At 40.4% G+C, this 22,835-nt stretch overlaps 1 protein-coding gene across 9 annotated transcripts in view; it reads left to right on the top strand.

Annotated features, from left to right (window-relative positions):
- TBC1D5 (TBC1 domain family member 5) overlaps nucleotides 1-22,835 on the top strand; it is a 538,946-nt gene that overhangs the window by 390,355 nt on the left and 125,756 nt on the right. For all 9 annotated transcript variants that reach the window (XM_036849871.1, XM_036849872.1, XM_036849873.1 and 6 more), the window contains 2 exons: nucleotides 1,829-1,971; nucleotides 21,345-21,451. In XM_036849871.1, coding sequence (XP_036705766.1) covers nucleotides 1,829-1,971; nucleotides 21,345-21,451 — 250 coding nt within the window. The remainder of the gene's footprint in view (nucleotides 1-1,828; nucleotides 1,972-21,344; nucleotides 21,452-22,835) is intronic.

The raw sequence follows: 22,835 nt of genomic DNA on the forward strand, positions 1-22,835 counted from the left end.
TACATTAGCCCCTCATCAGTTTTTTTCATTGATGAATGTTTCATCAGTTATGTCACTTGGATAACTGAATAACCATGTTCTATGTGATTTTAGTCACTTACTAATGCAGATATAGTTATCAGTTTAAAGGTCCTTTAAGCAGGTCCCCCAGATGGTTTAATCCAGGTACTTTTTGCTTTGCCCATTCTCTGGTTCCCTGATACTCTTTGCAAGACCAGTTAATTGTTTGTAATTAAGAAGAGCAACCTGTTTAATTTAGGGATATTTTGGTACTTCTTAAAACAGTAAATATTAGCATTTGTAATCTGAAAGAATTAGAAGTGTGTGGAGAAATAATGTTTCATTCTAAACCACATAAATACAGGCGTATTTGACAAAATATACATATATATATATTTTGTGTTAGTCACCTCTCATATGTTAGCAGTGAGGTAAGAATTGAATGGTAGATAAAAATTCTAAGCAATACTGTAACATTTTTTAAAGGATAAATGTCACTTAGACATTAAATTTCTTCCTGAAAAATTGATGTAACATAATTTAAGATGAAGTTGAAAATACAGCTTAATTATTCTGTTGATTAATTTGGTAATATGAATAAAAGAACTCAAATATTTGATCATATGGTTCCTAATAGACTGTGATACGTATGTGTGATTATACACTATTCTGTCACAGCTTTTTGATTCCTCCTTAAATGTAATACTCCCTGAAAAAAAAGTAGTATTTGAATTTTTTTTTTTTGGCCTCACTTTAACCTCACAGATGGTTATATTTGGTTTTGAATTTTTCAAGGAGGGAATATCTCTTAACTAATTTTTAAAGAATCTCCTCTATTCTGTACTATTTAGTGGTACTAGAAATTTAGAATTTTTGAGTCTTTGCTGTGTGCCAGAATCACATAGATTTCTAGCTGAAGTTCCTAGAGAAAGGCTTGTGTAAGGAAATTATAGCCATATATATAAAATTAGAAGTAAATGGATAAAAATACATCAAAATGAATTATTTTAATTTTCTTATAAGAATTAGATATAAATAGCTTAGCATTTGCTCGAAGTCTGAGGTGTTACTATTTATGATGTAGAATTACAGACGGACCTTGTTTAGTATCCCTGTTAGCTTCTTATGTCTGCTCTGTAACATCCGTGTCCATTTTCCTGGCCATAAAACTGCCTGTGTTTTGAAAACTACCCCCAGAAAGATAACCTCACTGGTAAGATATATCTATTCTGAAGTTAAAAATTAAGTATCATTATATGTTTCATTTGAAATAACTGTCCACGCTTGACAAAAACAGATATCTTTTGTTTTTTCCACATTTAATTTTAAAATGAATATTTTTACATAGGAGGGAAATGTGAGAACGCAGTTTTCTGTTTGGCTATAGTAATTTGTCATATGACCGTTTGCAAAAGTCTAGTTAACAAAAAAAGGTCAGTAATGATATAAAATTTTGGAATATTGTTATTTTTTAATTCATAACCTTACGTATGAGGCAACTATCAAACTACATTCATTTTTCTCTTTGCCTTTTTGAGATTTGTGATTTCTAATGCATATGAAAGATTTCTACCCTTTTCAAATATCATACTTGTGTTTTATACATATAGGAATAAAGTTTAATGATTGTGGCCTAGTTATAAAATTACAAAACTCATTTGAAAGCTTAAAACTTGGATTTCACTGTATTATATTTTTGATATATAATATTTGCTCAGTGTGATCAGTTAAAAATTATAGTTTTTTCACAGTCACAGGAGAAAATGATTCCTCTTTATATTACTCTCAAAAGTACTATTTTCTGAATTTGGGTTTTGTTTCTTCCCAGACGGTGGGTACGGCTGCTGTTTGGAAGAGAGTTCCCCCTGCAGGATCTTCTGGTGGTCTGGGATGCCTTGTTTGCAGATGGCCTCAGCCTGAGTTTGGTTGATTATATCTTCATAGCCATGTTACTCTACATCCGAGATGCTTGTAAGTGTTAATGACCTTGCTGACATTCAACTAAGTGGTCCTGATTTTTTAAACTGTGTTTCTTAAATACACTTTATCTTTTATTTTGAATTACCATACCTACATTTTTATAGTAGGCAGTATATTGACGTTTCAAAGGAACATACTAAATATGCTTTCTGTTAGTTAACCATGTACATATTGGGAGATGTGGGTGATTTTATCTTGAGAGAATTGAAATATTCTTCAGAACCGTTTTTCTAAAGACTTTACTCCTGCTTTAACCTCGTCATTACGCACATTTGTGAAACATACATATAAAAAGCCAGTATTTCAGATATGTTTAGAGCTCCACCTTCTGACAGGTAGGGAGTATTCAGGAATATTTATCAGGAGCTTGGAGCTGTTTTTATAGTATCTACAACTTGCCAATAAAAATTAAATATTACATTTAAAGATATTTTAACTTCTTCTCAGTTATATTTTGGCCAAATGTATTTCTCGGTGGAGTGCCAAATGGCAGATGTATTCCCACCTCATCAGATCTACCTTAGGATGCTTGCTGAGCTGGAAAGCCAGTGCCTAACCCTTTGGAATGGTCCGATAATCCTCCGCTTGAAGAAAATAGCAAAGCATGTTTTAAATTTCAAAATACCTCAAATTGTTTTCCTTCTCAAAAAAATAATCAGTTCACAAAACCAGATTTGTAAGCCAAAATATAATTAGGAAAGATTGCACAAAGGGATGATGAATTAGGAAATAAAAAACTACCATAAAAGTAGGACTTTGTCAGAAGAACATAAACTATTTGGAGTCATTCATAATCTTGACTGTTAAATTGCTGTGTGGTTCTCTTTCTTTGTTCATTAAATGCCAGTTGTGCCAGATGCTGTTGTTATGCCTCTGGTAACACTAATAATATTCTTTAAATTTTAGATTATACTTTTTAAATTCCCCCCAAATTTCTTGAATGAGTAAGTGACAGGAGCACCACATTTTATCCAAAACTTGTGGTTTTCTTCTGTGCCTTGAAGGTCAGATAGTTTGGGTATTGACATACAAAGTGAAAAGTTCCTTCTTTCTGAGTCAGAGCTAAACTCAGAAGAACATGGAAATCATAAGAGGAAACATCTGGAAAGTAGAGAAGAATGTTTGGGTAGATTTGAGGGATACTGTTGATAGATTTTAGAATATTTAATGCTAATCTCCTATTTAAAAATGGTATGATTTTTATAAGATGTAAGTAATAAAAAACAAAAGCCGCTTTTATTTAAAAAAATGCTTTTGGATAATATTTTCACAAAATTTTCCAAGTCAAACCACTGTCGAAATGTATTCTGATTTTCTGTAGTCTTAAACATTTGAATATTTACTCTTTTCTTACTTTGGTGCATCGCAACGATATTTTTAATTTAATCACCCTGTTTCCTGTGCTAAGATCTACTTTTAACAATTAATTTAATAAAACTTGCAGTTTTTGGCAGCTGAAGCCTTTGTACATTTTTAATCCCTGCTCTGATGACCTTATAAAACACATAGGCACAAGTGAAAAAATGCAGGAGTAATGAAGTTGTTTATTTCAATATGAAGTCCAAGTTATTTAAATTTGCTTATTTAAATCCATAACAGTGGATGAGATTTCCTAAAAATAGGATGACTATTTATTAAGTATTTAAGGGGCACTGCCCCTGTCCTCAGGAAGTTTACCAACTAGTAGGAGAGACTGACATCATTAATTTCAAACTGACGTGTCTGGAACTGTGGCCGAGGTATAGATGGGCAGCATGAAAGCTCACAGGAGGGGCACCGAGCTCCCCTCCGGGCAGGCTGTGTGACTAGAGAACACGCTATAGATGTTGGCGAGCGAAAGAAGGGATCTGCGTTCCAGCATGATCCAGCATGAAGGAACAGCATGAGCAGAGAAGCTAGGGAGTAAGAGCCAGCTTAATGGGGGGTCGTGTATGTGTGTCTCTACGACTGTCTGGTATCCTGAGAGTGCAAAGGGAGAGTGACTAGCCGGTTATGAGCCTGAAGGAGTCAAGAGAATGAGTCGTGATGAGAGTCCTTATCCTGGAGGTGACCGGAAACTGCTGAAAGGTTCAAAGCAGCAGTGTGGGCAGTGTTAGGTCACTCTGGCAGCCGTGTGCAAATAGACTTGAAGCAGACAAGACTGGAGCAAGGACCTCAGATAAAAAGTTATGACCGTAGTCCAAGGGAAAAACAGTGGATTGAAGAAATCTTCAGAACTGAAGTCAGCATGTCTTGGGGATTAAATCAAATGGGTGCGAGAGGACAGGAAGTTCTCCCTCATGAGCCCCGGCTTGGAGAGCTGAGTAATCTGTACGACTTGGAGAGGAAAGAGAAGGATTAGCAGGTTTGGGGAATGGGTATGATTGAGTTTGGGCCATGCTGAATTTGAGCTGTCTGTAAGAAATCAGTACCTGAAGATTGGAAAATAAAGCTCACTGTCAGTGTCAAGGCTACAGATTTATTTTTGCAAATGGTGAATAGGTACGTGTTCGTTAAAGCCGCAACAGTGGATGTGATCTCCCAAGAATAGAGGGACCATATATCCCAGTTTATATGGAACAGTCTCAGTTTACACTTGCTAATCAAGAGTAATAGTTATTCATACTGCCTTCTTTCACTCTCAGAGGCATCCCATAGAGATCATAAGAATTATATGGTCAGTCTAGCTAAGGTGGGTGCTTACAGAAAGAGAAGGTGGCAAAGGTATTTAATATCAGTATTTAAGAGGCACCAGAGAAGGAAGAGCTTGTGTTGTAACCTCACAAAGCTGTTATATGAGCGAGGGAAGTAACAGGGGTCAGGAGTGCTGAGGTACAGTAAGGTAAGGCTGGAAAGGTCCACCTGTGGAGGGACAGTCGTTGGAGACCTTACCGAAGTGGATTCAGTGGACTGCGGGAGCAGAATCTGGATTACGGTAGGTTGAAGGGTAACTGGACAGCTCAGAACTACAATAGCCTTTTCTACAGTTTTTGTTGTTATTTTATGTACACATTACATTTTCAATTAAAAATCAACTAAATAAAAAAGAAAGAATGCAGAGAGAGCATGTGCAGACTAATCTTTAAAGAAAGTCAACAGGGAAGGGAGGAAGAAAGATGTAACTAGAGGTCAGTGTGGGGACCAAGAAGGTTTGATGGCTGCCTGTAGAGGGAAACAGGGCACCTGGAGGTGGGAGAGCTGGCGGAGAATGTCTTTCTCAAACCAGTCTGAGCTCCTCCTTCAAGGGTCAGCGCTAGTTTTTCCCTCCTGTTCTGTGAGTAGGATTTATGAAAAGTTGAATTATACTGTTTATTTGAAGTTTTTACTGTTTATGATTTGTTCTTCACACCCACTCTTCCACCCACCAGTGAGAGACAGGATTTTGTCTGTCTTGGTTTGCCAGCTGTATCCCAGCATCTAGAACAGGGCCCAGTGCGTAGTAATCCTCCTGACACATATTTTTTGAGTGAAATAATTGAAGAAACAAGGGCCTAGACCAGGCAGTGGCGTGAGGTCGGGAGTCCTGTGGAAGGAGGCACCAGGCAGGTTTCAGAAGTAGACCGGTTTCTAGGAGAAGGTGCCTGATAAAGGACGAGGCCAGGCTGTCTGCTGTGAATGGGGCAGGGCAGGGCTTCAGGGGAGTGACGGGGAAGCGCTGGGAAGGTGGCTGCCCAAGACCTAGCATGAGCCCGCGAGCTGTTGAAGAGCCTGCAGAGACACGTGGGCAGTGGCACCCACTGACGCTCACCAGGCAAGACCCAAAGTGGCAGATCGCAATCCAGGCTTCACGTGAGGCCCATGTCCAGCTGAAAGGAGGCAGGAGGTGGGGGGCGTTGAGTACATCTTAAGAGAGCGGTTTAGGATGTGTAGGGAGAGAAGCGTGGCCAGGAAGAGACTGCTACAGAATCAGAGTATCAAGGGATTTACAGGGAGCGTGCGAGAGCTGAAAGCATCAGAGGTTGTGGTCAAACGAGGACATGGAGCAGTTCTTGGTGTGACCAGGGTGGTCAAAGTCAGTAAAGGGGGAAGGAAGTCACTGAGGAGATCAAGGGATTGGGAAGGAGCTGGGCTTTTTGTTTGGTCCTCCAGGGACACTTCATCGAGAATCATGATAGGAGAAGGTATAGAAGAAGCACAGTGAGGCCAGCAGTGGAAGCATCCCATAAATGCAGAAGAGTGACCAAGGAAACAACTTTTATTCAGTCAATCATTTATTCAAAGCATCGACCATTCAACCAGTATTTATTGAGTGCCTGCTCTTTGCCAGCCATCCTGGTGCCTCCACGACACTAACGAAGGGGCAGGATGGAAGTATAGATACATGGCGTGACCTTCAGAGGAAGAGGGGTCTTTATGGAATGAGAGGAAGCAATGGCTCGCAGACAGAATCAGGGAGCGAGGTGCCCCCCACCATCACCCGTGGAGGTCGCAGGGGCAGCAGTGGTCGGGAGGGCAAGGCTCAAAGGGAAAGGCATTGTTTTTCAGAGAGGATTGGGAGGGGGCAGAGTAGCAGGAAGAAGACACAGAACAGGATCGGGCAGAACACACGGGAGGGCAGTACTGATCAGATGAGCCCACATCTTAGGCCGGGGTCAAGAACAAGAGGAAGGTGGGTAACTTGCCACCCTTTGCATTCCAAATGGAACATTGGCGTCGAGTTTTTATTCCATCTCCGTGGATTCTGACTCATGATGCCCTGCCTGGGGCATCCAGAGTGCTGATGTTCCATTACACCCAGTCGTCTTCAAGCTCAAAAAGTTTTAACCGAACACCGCTGTACAAGGCTCTGGGCATGACGTGTGCTCTCTTGGAGCTATAGGTGATGTATTTGTAGCTCAAGGAATGTTGCTCTTGTGGAAACTAAAGAGCCTTCCTTCAGTGACGGCACTCCTTACTTGGGGCCCCTGCTTCCTAGCAGTTCGGTGGAGGGCTTCATCTTGATGCTCTGCAAAATATCCAGTAGGTGTGCGTTTCCCTGAGTCAAGGATGTCTAGCCTTCATTATCGTCTCAAAGGAATATGTCACCCAAAAAACAGTTCAGATCCACCACATCTAGTCTAAAATCCTGATTTTACAGGCTCAGGTAATGAGGCCTGTTATGGATTGAATTGTATATTAAATCCAAAAAGATAAGTTGAAGACCTAACCCCTAGTGCTTCGGAGTATGACCTTAGTTGGAGATAGATTGTTGCAGATGTAAGTAGTTAAGAAGACGTCCTACTGGAGTGGGGGGGCCTCTGATGCAATATGACTGGTGTCCTTGTAAGAAGACGAAAATTTGGACACAGACGTGCACAGAGAGAACACAGTGTGAGGACACATGGGGAGAATAATGCCATATGAAGGCAGGGCAGAGATTGAAGTGATGTGTCTACAAGCCAAGGAATCGCAAGGATTTCCAGCTGTCACCAGAAGCTGTGAAAAGGGCATAGAACAGATTGTCCCTCAGAGGCTCTCAGAAGGAGCAAACCCTGCCAACACTAGAAGCTAGAAGAGGCAGGAAGGATTCTTTCCTACAGATGTGAGAGGGACCATGGCCCTGCCAAGACCTTGATTTCGGACTTTCAGACTCCAGAACTATTAGACAATACATTTCTGTTGTTTTCCACCGTCCATCTTTTGGTACTTTGTTACAGCAGCCCTAGCAAACTAATACAATGCCCTTGGCAGTTAAGTGATTGAAAACAATCACAGTCAGTGTGTGGGGTTAGATCCCAGTGTCCTTGCTTAGTTCTCATTCTACCCAGTTCACCGTCAGCATCTCATATTTAATTTTTAACAAAAGTATTCATATAAGTTTCTTTATTCACCTTGAACAAAGCTTTCTTTCTCTTTGAAAGTAATTCAGTCAGACAAGTATAATATTCAACCACTTAATAAATTTCGTAGAAACAGCATGTTCTTATGAGGCCTCAGAGATGGAGCCCAACCTCCGTGTTGAGAGGTTAGGAAACGAGCTCTAGGCCACAGGGCTGGTGTCAGGCGGACTGGGCCTCACATCACCTTTAGCATCCCTCAAACCCTGCCTTGATTTTATTAAGTAAAAGTAAAATTTCACATTGGAAAAAAAAGCAATACGAACATTACCTATACAGATTTTAAAATTTAACCTTTGAAATGAAGGTCAAGTGGCTACTCTTCAAACAAAACTTTCACTTTTCCAAAGATACAGAGCAGAATTGTTATAAATAGATTATTCCCAAATATTTTAATCAAACTAGAAACATTTTTACTTATGTGTTGTAAGAAGTGCTTTGTGGATTCTTTGCTGGATTATATGGATTAAGAGTACATGCAGGGGCTTCCCTGGTGGCGCAGTGGTTGAGAGTCTGCCTGCCAATGCAGGGGACACGGGTACGAGCCCTGGTCTGGGAAGATCCCACATGCCGCGGAGCAGCTGAGCCCGTGAGCCACAATTGCTGAGCCTGCGCGTCTGGAGCCTGTGCTCCGCAACAAGAGAGGCCGCGATAGTGAGAGGCCCGCGCATTGCGATGAAGAGTGGCCCCCGCTTGCCGCAGCTGGAGAGAGCCCTCACACAGAAACGAAGACGCAACACAGCCATAAATAAATAAATAAATAAATCTTCCTTTAAAAAAAAAAAGATTACATGCAAATTTTTCACAGAACTAGAATAAAAAATTTCACAATTTGTATGGAAACACAAAAGACCCCGAATGGCCAAAGCAATCTTGAGAAAGAAAAACGGAGCTGGAGAAATCAGGCTCCCTGACCTCAGACTATACTACAGAGCTACAGTAATCAAGACAGTATGGTACTGGCACAAAAACAGAAATATAGATCAATGGAACAGGATAGAAAGCCCAGAGATAACCCCACGCACATATGGTCACCTTATTTTTGATAAAGGAGGCAAGAATATACAATGGAGAAAAGACAACCTCTTCAATAAGTGGTGCTGGGAAAACTGGACAGCTACATGTAAAAGAATGAAATTAGGACACTCCCTAACACCATACATAAAAATAAACCCAAAATGGATTAAAGACCTAAATGTAAGGCCAGACACTAGAAAACTCTTTAGAGGAAAACATAGGCAGAACACTCCATGACATAAATCACAGCACAATCCTTTTTGACCCACCTCCTAGAGAAATGGAAATTAAAAAAAAATAATAAACAAATGGGACCTAATGAAACTTAAAAGCTTTTGCACAGCAAAGGAAACCATAAACAAGACGAAAAGACAACCCTCAGAATGGGAGAAAATATTTGCAAATGAAGCAACTGACAAAGGATTAATCTCCAAAGTATACAAGCAACTCATGCAGCCCAATATCAAAAAAACAAACAACCCAATCCAAAAATTGGTAGAAGACCTAAATAGACATTTCTCCAAAGAAGATATACAGATTGCCAACAAACACATGAAAGGATGCTCAGCATCACTAATCGTTAGAGAGATGCACATCAAAACTACAATGAGGTATCACCTCACACCAGTCAGAATGGCCATCATCAAAAAATCTACAAACAATAAATGCTGGAGAGGGTGTGGAGAAAAGGGAACCCTCTTGCACTGTTGATGGGAGTGTAAATTGATACAGCCACTATTGAGAACAGTATGGAGGTTCCTTAGAAAACAAAACAGAACCACCATACGACCCAGCAGTCCCACTACTGGGCACATACGCTGAGAAAACCATAATTCTAAAAGAGTCGTGTACCACAATGTTCACTGCAGCTCTATTTACAGTAGCCAGGACATGGAAGCAACCTAAGTGTCCATCGACAGATGAATGGATAAAGAAGATGTGGCACATATATACAATGGAATATTACTCAGCCATAAAAAGAAATGAAATTGAGTTATTTGTAGTGAGGTGGATGGACCTAGAGTCTGTCATACAGAGTGAAGTAAGTCAGAAAGAGAAAAACAAATACCGTATGCTAACACATATATATGGAATCTTAAAAAAAAAAAAAGAATATGGTCATGAAGAACCTAGGGGCTGGACAGGAATAAAGACGCAGACCTACTAGAGAATGGAGTTGAGGACACAGGGAGGGGGAAGGGTAAGCTCGGACAAAGTGAGAGAGTGGCCTGGACATATATACACTACCTAATGTAAAACTGATAACTAGTGGGAAGCAGCCGCCTAGCAAAGGGAGATCAGCTCGGTGCTTTGTGACCACGTAGAGGGGTGGGATAGGGAGGGTGGGAGGGAGGGAGATGCAAGAGGGAAGAGATATGGGGATATATGTATAACTGATTCACTTTGTTATAAAGCAGAAACTAACACACCATTGTAAAGCAATTATATTCCAATAAAGATGTTAAAAAAAAAAGATTACATGCAAAAATAAAGGTTAGGAGATAAGGAAATATAATCATATTATACTCCTATAATAGTTTAAAATAGCCCTGCTCTCCTCACACTTTTTTTAATGACTGACTTCATGCTGTAAGTCACTCATGTGGTCCCCTCCTTCCCCTGGCCTTACCTACCTAAATCTTGCTCCTGTTTTCACGCCTTGGGCAAAGTAGCTTTCCCCCGCACCACCCGCCCCCGCCCCGAACCTTCCCTGATGAGCCTAGCCCTCACTGACCTCTCGCTTTTACAGCCCTATAAGATTTTAATCAATGCCACTCAACGTAGCCCTTAATTACACTCTGTCTTATATTGTTCTTTCCTGTGAGTGTGCACCTCGTTTTCTCAACTAGACTGTCAGCTCCTCAGGACCAGGGCCGATGTTACCGTTCTTCCCTGCCCCTCAAAGCATTTGAAACTCCTCTCGTGCTCGGTTAGTATTGGGGGTGATCTCAGACAGAAGGGCGCTCTAGAGACCTGGGGTGAGGGCATGGATTCGTGTGCTGAGAGGACAGGTGCCAGAAGCTCTTTTCAACGTGGCTTTTGTAAAGAAAGCATTGTCTACTTTTAAATTAAGTATCTCAATTTTTTGCTTCTTATCTTTTATTTACTTAAATTTTTATTTTGTTTTTTAATAGTATCAAAGAAAAACATTTTCTCTAATTTACAAAGTAACATACCTTTTATTTGTCTTGTAAATTGTATTAATAGCTAAAACACTATAATCAAATCCATTTAACAGTAGATTTTCCTAACCATCTCGCAAATGTTTATTGTCTCTTTTAATTGACTTTCCGTCTGAACACTTTGTAAATGGAAAAGTTTCTTTTTGGCACTTCTGTCCACTTTCTGCCTTGTTTTTTCAGCCAGCATCAACATGGTACTGCACTGTAATTTTCCTAGGTTTTCTGTAGGGGTCTCCTTAGTCATTTCTCAGCCCGGCCTGGTATGGCAGTTATGTCCTCTTTGTGGTTTAAAACACTGCTCCTTTTTATTTCATTTTAGATCTCCCCTTACTCCTCAGCCATTATCTGTCTATCTGCCAGTGTTTCCATCTGTCCTACCCCAGAATTTCTGTTTCTCTATTTTCTCGTTAAGAGCATGTTCAACATTATACCGATGTCAGAATGCAGTTAATTTCAACTATAAATTGAATGTATTTGTCTTGTCTGGAAAAGCTTTTACCCAACCTCAGGGACTAGGAATAAAGACTCTCCCAAATCACACAGTGATGTGCCACAGAGTTTATATCAAAGCACAAACTGGGGGTCTTATTTTTGAAGGAATGTTTAAACAGTTCCTGACTGCCAGCTCTCTTTCCTCTCAGACGTTAAATATTGTCAGTTATTTTTATGACCATCTCAGATGTAGATATTAATATACCCTTTGGGTTACATGTGTATCATTTATATTACTTTATGTTTTTAGGCCGATGTACCAAAGTAGCACGTTGTCTTTTTTCTTTCTTAATGTTTAGATTTTTTTTAATAAAACAGGCTACTTTTTGGAGAATTTCTGGCTCACAGGAAAATTGAGTGGAAAGTACAGAGAACCTTCCATCTGCCTCCACGCCCACGTACGCACTGCCCACTGTACTGTCAGCTTCCCTCACCACGGCAGCCCGTTCGTTACAATCGATGAACCTACACTGACACAGCATCATCGCCCAAGTCCGTGGTTTACTTTACAGCTCCCTCTTGGTGTTAGACCTTCTGTGGGCTTGGACCAATGTCTAATGACATGTATCCACCCCTGTATATCACACAGAGTAATTGCCCTGCCCTAAGAATCCTCTGTGCCCCACCTGTTCATCCCTCTCTCCCCTCTAACCCGTGACTGCCACTGATCTTTTCATTGTGTCCATAGTGCTACCTTTTCCAGATTGAAATATAGTTGAATCATACAGTATGTAGCCTTTTCAGATTAACTTCTTTCACTTAGTAATATGGCATCTAAGTTTTCTACATGTCTTTCAGGTCTTGATAGCTCATTTCTTTTTAGCACAGAATACTATTCCATGGTCTGGATGTACCACAGTTTATTTATCCACTCACCTACTGAAGGACACCTTGGTTGCTTCTGAGGTTTGCCAGCTATGAATAAGGCCACTATAAATATCAGTGTGCAGGTTTTTGTGTACAGGACATAAATTTTCATTTCATTTGGGTAAATACCAAGGAGCACGACTGCTGGATTGTGTGGTATATGTCAGGAGCTCAGCTGAGCTGGGTGCGAGAGAGAGCCGAGCTTCTAGGTATTGGAGTAGCCAATTAAAGCAACAAGTCAAAAATGGAAGAGTTAAGCCTTTAGTCATTTACTGTGGTGGTATAATAAGCAGGGGTCAAAACCTGGAGAAAACGCCAAGCCCTCTGTTCCATTTCACCCACGGAACGGCACACTGGTTGAGGGCCAGGTGATCAGCACAAATGTGCGGTCTTCTAACTGCTGAGGGAGCCCTGAGCGAAGAAGTCTGGCAGTCTTATGGACCCTGAGATGGTGGCGGTGTCAGAGGGCGGGAGGTGAGGCGGAAAGGCGAGGAGTGGAAGAGTACCGGCTACTAAGTCGCACGAGGGAAGGCGTCTTCACAGTTTCCTTCTCCTGCCCCCACCTGACGAGGACCACTGCCCAAGGCCTCAGATAAAGAGATCTAAGAATGAAGGCAGCGGGGCTTGGAATATAAGTATGTGGAAGATCATGCCCGATGAGTTGGCCTGAGACCTTGATTGCAGCTCCTTTCAGAGGGTACAAGGTGCTGGCTGTGCACCAAGTCCGGAGTGGGGAGGGCAGTTCTCCCCTGTGAGGCCTGTCAGGGAAAGCCTTTGGCATTAGGGTTCTTCAAAGAAAAAGAACCAGTAGAATATAGAGAGAGAGAAAGAGAAGAGGAGATTTCTTATAGGATTCGGCTCACACAGTTCTGGAGGCCTGGAAGCCCCACAGTCGGCTGTCTGTAAGCTGGGAACCAGGAAAGCCGGTGGCATAATTCAGTCCAAGTCTGAAGGCCTGAGAACCAGGGGGCTGATGGTGTAAGTCCCAGAATCCAAAGGCCTGAGAACCAGGAACTCCAATATCCAGGGCATCGTAGCCCAAAGAGAGAGAGAATTCACCCTTCCTAGGCCTTTTTGTTCCATTTGGGCTCCCAGCGGATTGGGCGATGCCCACTTATTGACGAGGGTGGATCTCTTCACTCAGTCTACTGAATCCAGTGCTCATCTCTTCCAGTCGCACACGCACAGACACACCCAGAAATCATGTTTACCGGCTCTCTGGGCATCCTTTAGGCCAGTCGAGTTGAAAACATAAAATTAACTCTCATACCTTTCTAATTGCCTGTGGTTAGGCCTGAAAAATCACACACAACTGCCTTTCAGAGTGGCTGTACCGCTTTGCATTCCTACCAGCAATGCATGAAAATTCTTGTTGCTCCACATCGACACCAGCATGGGTGGTGTCAGTGTTTTGGATTTTGCCCCTTCTACTGTGTCATATTGTCTTTTTAATGTCTATTTTTTGCCTCAAAAGAATTTTAATTTACACAACTCTAGAAATAGAGATATGAGAAGAGAATTATTTTCCTGCTGTAATTCTATTCCATGTTCAAAATTAATAGTTGAAACCCCACCCTGGCCTTCTATAAAGGGGAAGAAGTGGCTTATCTCCTGTACCGTAATCTTACCCTTCCACACACTTACTCCCATTCCACAGTTTTCTGTTGCCCTGGAAAGCAGTATGGCAGATGGATTCAAGAACTCTAGGATACCTTTTATGGGCAAAAGCCAGCAAAATTACATGCGTCACTGGAATCTTACCCAGGTATACTCAGGCTTCCATGTCCATGTGTTGCTGCCAAAGGAGAATGTGAATAGTCCTGCAGGGTGACTGGGGCCATTCTGTCTGATTCACAGAGAAAGGAAGATGGTGATCTTTGCTTCCTGACTACTTATTTCCCCATTTCTCCACCCAATTGCCTCCCCACCTAGATTGTTCTTTCCCTTCAATCCACCTGCCCAGGTGCTCAGTAGAAATGTCATTAAAGTGATAAGGATATCAGATATGAGATGTTATATTAAGGTCCTGCATTTACCTCCATTGCTCCTAAAATCCCATTGAAATAGCATCAACCCATAGGACACAGAGAATTAGGAAGGAGACAATTAGGGTAATTTTGGAAGCAGGAAAACAGATGGGTGAGTGATAACTGACTTATCAGATCCAAGAAAGCTAAATACAAAATTGATAATGGAGAAAGCCAAGAAATAACCCATAGAATTCCTAAAAGTGTAGAAATTGGCAGTGCTGGGTACTTCTGGAAATTGGTAGGGGGAGGGAAGGAGTTAAGACTAAAAAATGAGAACTGGTTGAAAGTCTATTTAAGAAGCAGTTACACCCAGATCTCCAACTGTACCTTCAGGATTTATCCTCTGCAGACGGTAAAGTGGAGGGTCTTTGAACCTGGGACTCAGGCAATTTTAGTGACTGTTAAACCGCCAGTCTTCTTTCTCAGGATGTCGAAGCTAGACTGTCTCCCTCCGGGAAGAGTTTGGGAGAATCTTCTCTGAGAGAATCTAGTCAGCACAAGAGAAAAGGCTTGGGGTGGCCCAAGAGTGACCTATGTCAACCCCCAGCATTCACAAACCCACCCAGCTATGCACACACAGCTGTCTTCAAGATACCTTTGTACTGCCCCACTCCTCCACATGAGCAGGTAGCCCCAAACCACCACACGTTTGAGGAGAGCGTCGACATGAAAGCAGAGATCTAAACAAGCAACCAGGAAAAAAGCAACTTGGAGGCCACAGAGACTGTGCAAGGAGGAGAAAACTTCTTAGAGAGCTAGGAAATACATTATTCAAAGGAAAAAGTGTAATTGAAAAATAAAGTATCATGGAAATAGGTGGTTGGAATATAAAATTGAAAAAGTGTCCCAGAAAGAAGCACAGGAAACCGTGAGAAAGCAAGAAAGAAAATTAGAGGACCAGGCCAGGAAATCCAACATCTAGCTATCATGATTTCTTATTAAAAAAAAAAGAAAAGAAGAAGAAAAAGAGGGAGGGAGGGGGGAAGGAAGGAATAAGAAACACAAAATAAACAAAATAAAATGGGAGGGAGAAAATCATCAAAGAAACAAGAGAAATTTCTAGTTCAACAAAAGAACATGAGTTTCTAAATTGAAAGGACCTGTTATGTATGAAAACAGATGCAAACCAAGGTATTCATCATCAATCTACAGAACAATGTGGGGGAAGAGAAGAGAAAACAGATCACAGAAAGGATTAGGAATTGGAATGGTTTGAGGCTTTTCAACTGGAAGCCAGGAAACTCTGGAACAATGCTCCCAACAATCTCAGGGAAAAGTATTTCCAACCTAGAATTCTGTACCTAACCAGACTATTAATTAATGTCAAAATAAAATCTTTCAAACAGAGAAGTTTTCAAAAATTCATGTCCTGAGCATAAAGCTTTTGGAGAGATGGGCTCCACCAAAATGAGAGAGAAAAGCGAGAAAGAAGCAGGTAGGTACTCTAGGAAATAAGGATACAACATGTGCAAGAGGTAAAAGACATCCTCAGGGTGAGGGAGCAGGCCAGAGGCCTCATGAGCAATTTCCTCAAAAAAAGGAAACTGACAAAACATCTAAATTTTTAAAAAGTATTAAGGGGAGATTTATATGACTAGGGGAGCATTTAAGATTAAATTAATGTTAAAAATATAAACAGCAAAGCAAATGAAAAAGCAGGCAGTTATAAATTCCAGGAAAGGAAAGAGGCTATACAAGAAAGGAAGAGTAGTCACGATATACTGTGTTGTTCAGCTGTGATAACATTTGCCTGGTTATAAAAATGAAAACTCAAGAAATTGTTCTAACCAAAATTTTGATACAACTTGACGTGGGAGAGACAAAGAGTGACATGGAGGTGGTGGAGGGTTGAGTTTCAGTGCTGGGGTGTGGTTGTATATGGCAAATTGTACGCGCATTATACGTGCTTACTGACTTTTTTTTTTAACATGTTAGAGATGGTAGTTGTTCTTAGTCCATCTTGTTACCTTGAGAAGGTATATCTAAATATGAAATAATTTGACTAGTGTTTCACTTCAAAATGTTCCAGTTGTAAGTATAGTTAACTCTGACTCAGACATAAGCTAATGGTCCCATTGCTTTAAAGTTTCTCAAAACAATCACGTCTCTGGTTATCTTTACTGAGCTCATTATTTTTTTGTTTGTTACTACTGGAGAAACTTATTTATTTTATTTTATTTTTTTAATTTTTTTTAACATCTTTATTGGATATAGTTGCTTTACAATGGTGTGTTAGTTTCTGCTTTATAACAAAGTGAATCAGTTATACATATACATATGTTCCCATATCTCTTCCCTCTTGCATCTCCCTCCCTCCCACCCTCCCTATCCCACCCCTCTAGGTGGTCACAAAGCACCGAGCTGATCTCCCTGTGCTATGCAGCCGCTTCCCACTAGCTACCTATTTTACGTTTGGTAGTGTATATATGTCCATGCCACTCTTTCACTTTGTCCCAGTTTACCCTTCCCCCTCCCCGTGTCCTCAAGTCCATTCTCTAGTAGGTCTGCGTCTTTATTCCTGTCCTGCCTCTAGGTTCTTCAGAACATTTTTTTTTTTTAGATTCCATATATATGTGTTAGCATATGGTATTGGTTTGGAGAAACTATTTAAACCAACTCCCTTAGACCACTCCAGAACAGTTGTAGGCCCTTTAAAGCAGGGCCCCCCAACCCCTGGGTACGGGTCCATGGCTTGTTAGGAACCGGGCCACACAGCAGGAGGTGAGTGGCGGGCAAGCGAGTGAAGCTTCATCTGCCGCTCCCCATCGCTCGCATTACCGCCCAAACCATCCCTCCCCCACCCCCTCCCCCCGATCCGTGGAAAAATTGTCTTCCACAAAACCGGTCCCTGGTGCCAGAAAGGTTGGGGACCGCTGATTTAAAGGTAGAGACAGCAAAGTCAGCTCTGCTTCGGGTGGTGGGAGTGCTATTTATTTAGCAAGAGTCAAGCAAGATGGGGAAGCACGTGACCTCACATCCGTGCCGTTCTTACAGAATCCCTACAGATAGAGTAAACACTTCTTATAAATGAGAGAAAGAAGGGTTTAGTGAAGTTAAGCAGCTTGCCTAAATTCACACCCACAGTAAATGACTAGCCAGCCTTCTGATCTAGATCTAATCTAGACCGTCTGATTTCAGATTCCATAGGTTTTCCTAAACGCCGCTCACCTTTGTCTTAACGTTCCCTAAGTAAGCGCTTCAGAGTGTGGCTTTAGTACTTTGTTTTTAAAGCATATACATCCTTGTGTGCATCCTTGTGTGCAAGAGTTAACACCTGTCCTTCTGAAACTATTCCAAAAAACTGCAGAGGAAGGAACACTTCCAAGCTCATTGTATGAGGTCACCATCACCCTGATACCAAAACCAGACAAAGATTCCACAAAAAAAGAAAATTATAGGCCAGTATCACTGATGAACATGGACGCAAAAATCCTCAACAAAATACCAGCAAACCAAATCCAACAATACATTAAAAGGACCAGACACCATGATCAAGAGGGATTTATCCCAGGGATGCAAGGATTTTTCAATATCTGCAAATTAATCAATGTGATACACCACATTAACAAATTGAAGAATAAAAACCATATGATCTTCTCAATAAAGCATATACATCCTTGATTTCAAATGTAGGTAGATAGCAAAACTCAGTCTTTTTTTTAGTCTTTCACTTTTTTTTCCTGTGTCACCGCCCTGCTCTGATAGAATAACCACTGGAGAAGGAACAGTGTGGTGGATTAGTTTTTCAAGTTCAAGAAAAATTTGCTGCCAAAATCATAACTAAATTTTTATCCTATCAGATTCCTACTATCTTATTTTTAAAATAGTTTGTATTATTCTCTTTCGAGTACGCTAAATTGGACACAGTTATTCAAAAGGGACTTAATACTGGCACCTGTAATTGCAAATGAAAAGTACAAGTTTTCATTAAGAAATTAGAGATGGCATTATCTGAAGGCAGGGGGCAAGAGGGAGGTGAAACCTTACCTCTACCCAGTTAGGTTTTCCCCTGAGATTCTTTCACAAAATGATTGAGAGATAAGCAGGCAAGTTGATTAACATGTATACCTCATGTACATATGGGAGATACCCAGGGGAAAATGAGCGACCCTCAAAGAGATAGCTTTAGATTTCAGGATTAACTACCACCTTAATAGATAAAGGGGAGGGGGGATGTAGGCCTCTTAGGGGAGAGTAAATGATTTTTAGGAAAGATGAATGGACCCTGAGAAGAATAGATGCAAGGTATCTTTGTGACAGAGTTTGTCTGCAGGGATTTATGACAGTTGAGTTCCTTTTGGAGCACGTAGGGAGTTGAAGATAAGAGGAGTTCAGAGAAAACCTCTCCAGCTCAAAATAGTCAGTATACCAAAGGGGCATATTTGGGGGTGGCGCGTCCTGAACCCCTGTAGCCAAACTTCAGGGTGCCATGTTCTGCTACCTTTCACAGCTCAGACTCGTTCGCCATCATATCCCTAGTGCTACTGCCTGGCACGGGATTTTGTAGATGCTCAGAAAACGTACATGATATTCAGTGACTGCAGGGATGGATTGATGGATGGATAGGAGAAAGAACGTTAGCTCCTTTGTTTGTTATGCAAGTAGAATATTAATATGTTATTTAGCTTCCCTTATTTTGTGAAATGTATTTTATTTGTATTTGTAAAATGTATTTTACAGCTTCCTATAGTTTCAAAAGTTTTTTCAAGTTGTAATAACATAGGATTGTCGCTCTGGTCCCTCCACATAAATGCCTACCTATGTCAGGCTGCTTTACACGCTGGGTTAATCTGATCTTCCAAGCTACTTAAAACTACTACACAAGAGTACTAACATTAATTGACTTTTCTATTTGCAGTGATTATTTGCATCCATTATGTCACTTGATTTTCAAAACAATGGCCTTTCAGAACAAAGCCCTGACCCTGCCACTAGACTTCTGAATTTCAAATCTTGGTCCACCACCAAATCACTGTGTGACCTGGACAAATGATTTAATCCCTCCAAGGATCAGTTTTCACATCTGTAAAACAGGGATAATAATAATTGTACCCTATGATAAGATTGTCATAGAAATTAAATGAGATGCCGGTAATGTTCTTGGTATGGGGCCTGGTCTCGGAAAGACTTCAGCAATTCGTTATCATCTTAGAGAGAGTAGTAGTGGTAACAGCTGCTTGTTGTTACGTGTCTGCCCTCTGTACTTTCATTTTCTCCAGGGTGAGGACTGCGTTTTGTTCATCTCCGCCTCGCCTCCTAACGTGGGGCCTGTCATGCATTAGGTGCTCAACACATGATTATTGCAATGAATGACGTAGGCAGGCAAATTTTTTTTAAATTGGAAAGTTGTTTTCCAAATGACTGAACTTAAGCTCTGAGAGGTTACTCCCAACAGGTTTTGAACGTCTGCTATAAATCAGTCATTTAGATTATGTCCTTGAGTCTCCAGGCAACTTTATGAAACGTTTTCAAGTGGCGTCCCAGGATGAAAGCCCACATCTTTGAATCCCGAGCCCAGAACCATTTCCACTAAACTCCCCTGCCTGTCTTACAAAACATACAAGAATTCTTCCTGGGCCAGTTACTAATATATAACCATTATAGCATTTGGGAAAATAACTTTATGAGTTAGAAAATGAATTGATTATCTAAGTTTTATTTATTTGTTAGATTGCAAAGAAAACCGGACATGAAAATGTTATACTATTCTCAGTACCCTAGGTTTTTGAATTCTAGAGTAAAAAAGACAGCAGGCAACTGAATGTGAGTATGATAAAATGAACAAATAAGAAAAGAAGAGTCTGAACAGATAAAGAAAGGGTAGGATAAGTGAGTACTTCACAAATGAAAGCAGATGTATGAAATTACAAGCTGTCAGATCAGCAAAGGAAATGAAGATGATAAAGTGGTTCCTTACATAGATTATAATTGTTCATTTTGCCCAGTCCTGTCCCCTTTCTCCATAATGTTCATGGGAAGGGGGATGTTCCCAGCAGAAGAAGGAAAGAAAAACCTAAGAGTCAAGGGTATTTTTGATCACAAAAAAATTATTTTGTGACTTATGTTGTTTCTAGTGAATCACAGTTGTTTTCCTACGGAATATTTTTCAGCTAACCGTTCTGATTAATGAAAAGGATTCAGTCACAACCACAGGAAGTTGCAACTGTAAAGTTTGTTCACAATCATGCTGCCGAGGCCGTCAGCCTGGCTTACAAAACAAGAGTCGCTAATGGGCGCAACTGTGACAGCAGTGGCAGATGGATTGCCAAGAAATGAAGTAGTTTACATAGACCTGCCTGAAAAGATGTTTTTAATAATTGCAGCCATAATTAGGTTGATTTGGGGGAAAAAAATTAAATGACGGTCTAAGGAACACAGTTAGGCTTATCTATGAAGATTTTGACACTTTTCCTCCAAGAAATGCTGCATAAATATCTTTCCTAAATTTCTTCTTACCTTTAGGAAAACAAATAATTGGAAGAAATTATATTCTCTTTAATTTTGAACTATGTAATATTTATATATACAAAAAATAAATGTAACATATGTAAGTTGTGAAGCATAGTAATCAGGGTACATAATATTTTATGAGAATTTTAAGCTGGTTCTTTCCCATTCATAAGATTTTTGTTACTAATTTCCAAGCAGCAAAACTAGAGACATTTAAATACAGCCATATAAATGGCAATAAATGTGCATGCTTCTAAGAGTTTATTTGTGTTGCAAGCGCACACACATATCTATATCTGAGGCTCTTCCTTCCAACACCGCTCTGACGATGAGTGCTGGTATATTAGTACAGTGTGCTGCTTCAAAGGCCATTTGGTAAGGATCCCCTCTCCCCATTTCCTTTTGTCCAAATCAGTCGAGTTATTGGTTTGCTTTCTTTGAATCTAAGTTGTTAATTTTGTTTCTCTTAGTAATGCAGATATCTGAAACAGCATTGCTTCTCAATTGCTTTTTTTTTTCCTTTTATTTAGTGATCTCTAGTAACTACCAGACCTGTCTTGGCCTTCTGATGCATTACCCACTCATCGGGGATGTTCACTCGCTGATTCTTAAGGCTCTGTTCCTTCGTGATCCCAAGGTAAGATTTCCATGTGGGATGTTCTCAGTTTTAAGTGGGGTGAAAAACTGGTTTCTCTACATGACTCCAAGAATTCCTAATGTAGAATTTGCCTAATAGCAGATGAATTGCCTACAGGCCACAACCCCACATACCTGATGGTCTAGCAACTCAGCGGGCAAATTCAAAGGACACTGCCCTGAGAAACAGGAGCACACATCTCTTGTAACTCAGGAGGTTGTTCTGCCCACCTGCTTCCTCGTAACTCAAGGAAATAGTTGAGCACCTGCTTCTCCTTATAACCACACTTCGCTCCCGGGGGCCAACTGACCCACGTATAGCCTCGAGAGCCATGTGAAGACCAAAACATTAGAGCTCTAAAAAGGACCAGTTTTCTAAGAGTTTATGATGCAGTGAAACACTAAATTATTTCATATTATGAACATGTATTTCTTATTTTGCGGGTGAAGAGTAACCTAATAAAATAAAGATTTAAAGAGACTTTAATGCTGATTTCTCTATTTGAACTTAAAGCAAGTCACCAAAATTTTCTTTACACTGCAGAGAAAAAGTGTGCTCTTTTACAACTAATGTTACATTTCTTGAAAATAAGAACATTTAATGATCTAAAAAAATCTGTGAATCCTTGATGCTTTTGAGCCAAACAAAAATATTGGATGAAGTATAAGAGAGAAAGCTTCAAACACGAGGACTAGGATGCCAGGCACTGGGTGGTAATCCCAGCCTTTGGCTCTTTGGCAGAGCTCCCAGCAATCATGTTGGCAGTTGTCGAACTGTCTTTGAGTCAGTCTGTCTGTGGATTCCACTGCCAGAGCTCTGTCTGATCAACGCGGACCTCCAAGTTCAATGTACATTTTGATTCTGAAGGATTTTTGTCCGTTCGTCGGTTGTTGACTTCAACATTTGAGCATGTATTTATTCTTTGCTTCATTTAAAATTATTGTTTTCCTGTAGCCTATATCCATTTTCTGCAGAAATACACAATTTTATGTCATTTCTCCTACACAAAATTTCATTAGGTATCAGAAATACAATCCATCATTTCTAATACATAAGGTAGCATTTTTTTTTTTCTGGTAAGGCTTAGGAGTCAGACTGAAAAATCTACAGTCTCATTTTTTTTTTATGTATATGTAGGCTGTATAAGTATATATTTTTAATATGAAATAGTCAAGATTATGGCATATCTATAAAAGGAATAAAGGATGAAGTTTCTGGTCAATGAGGTATCTGATTTTTGGTCTACAAACTTAAGGTAAATTCTATCTGCTCAGCATTGAGAATTATTAGAGTCATACAGAGTGGGAAAAAATTGCTAAAATAACTGTTTGAATTATCTGCTTGTGTGATTTGTTGGGTTTAATTGAAAGGAGTAACAAATATG

The sequence above is a fragment of the Balaenoptera musculus genome, chromosome 4, assembly GCF_009873245.2.
Source record: "Balaenoptera musculus isolate JJ_BM4_2016_0621 chromosome 4, mBalMus1.pri.v3, whole genome shotgun sequence".
In the NCBI taxonomy this organism is placed as follows: Eukaryota; Metazoa; Chordata; class Mammalia; order Artiodactyla; family Balaenopteridae; genus Balaenoptera; species Balaenoptera musculus.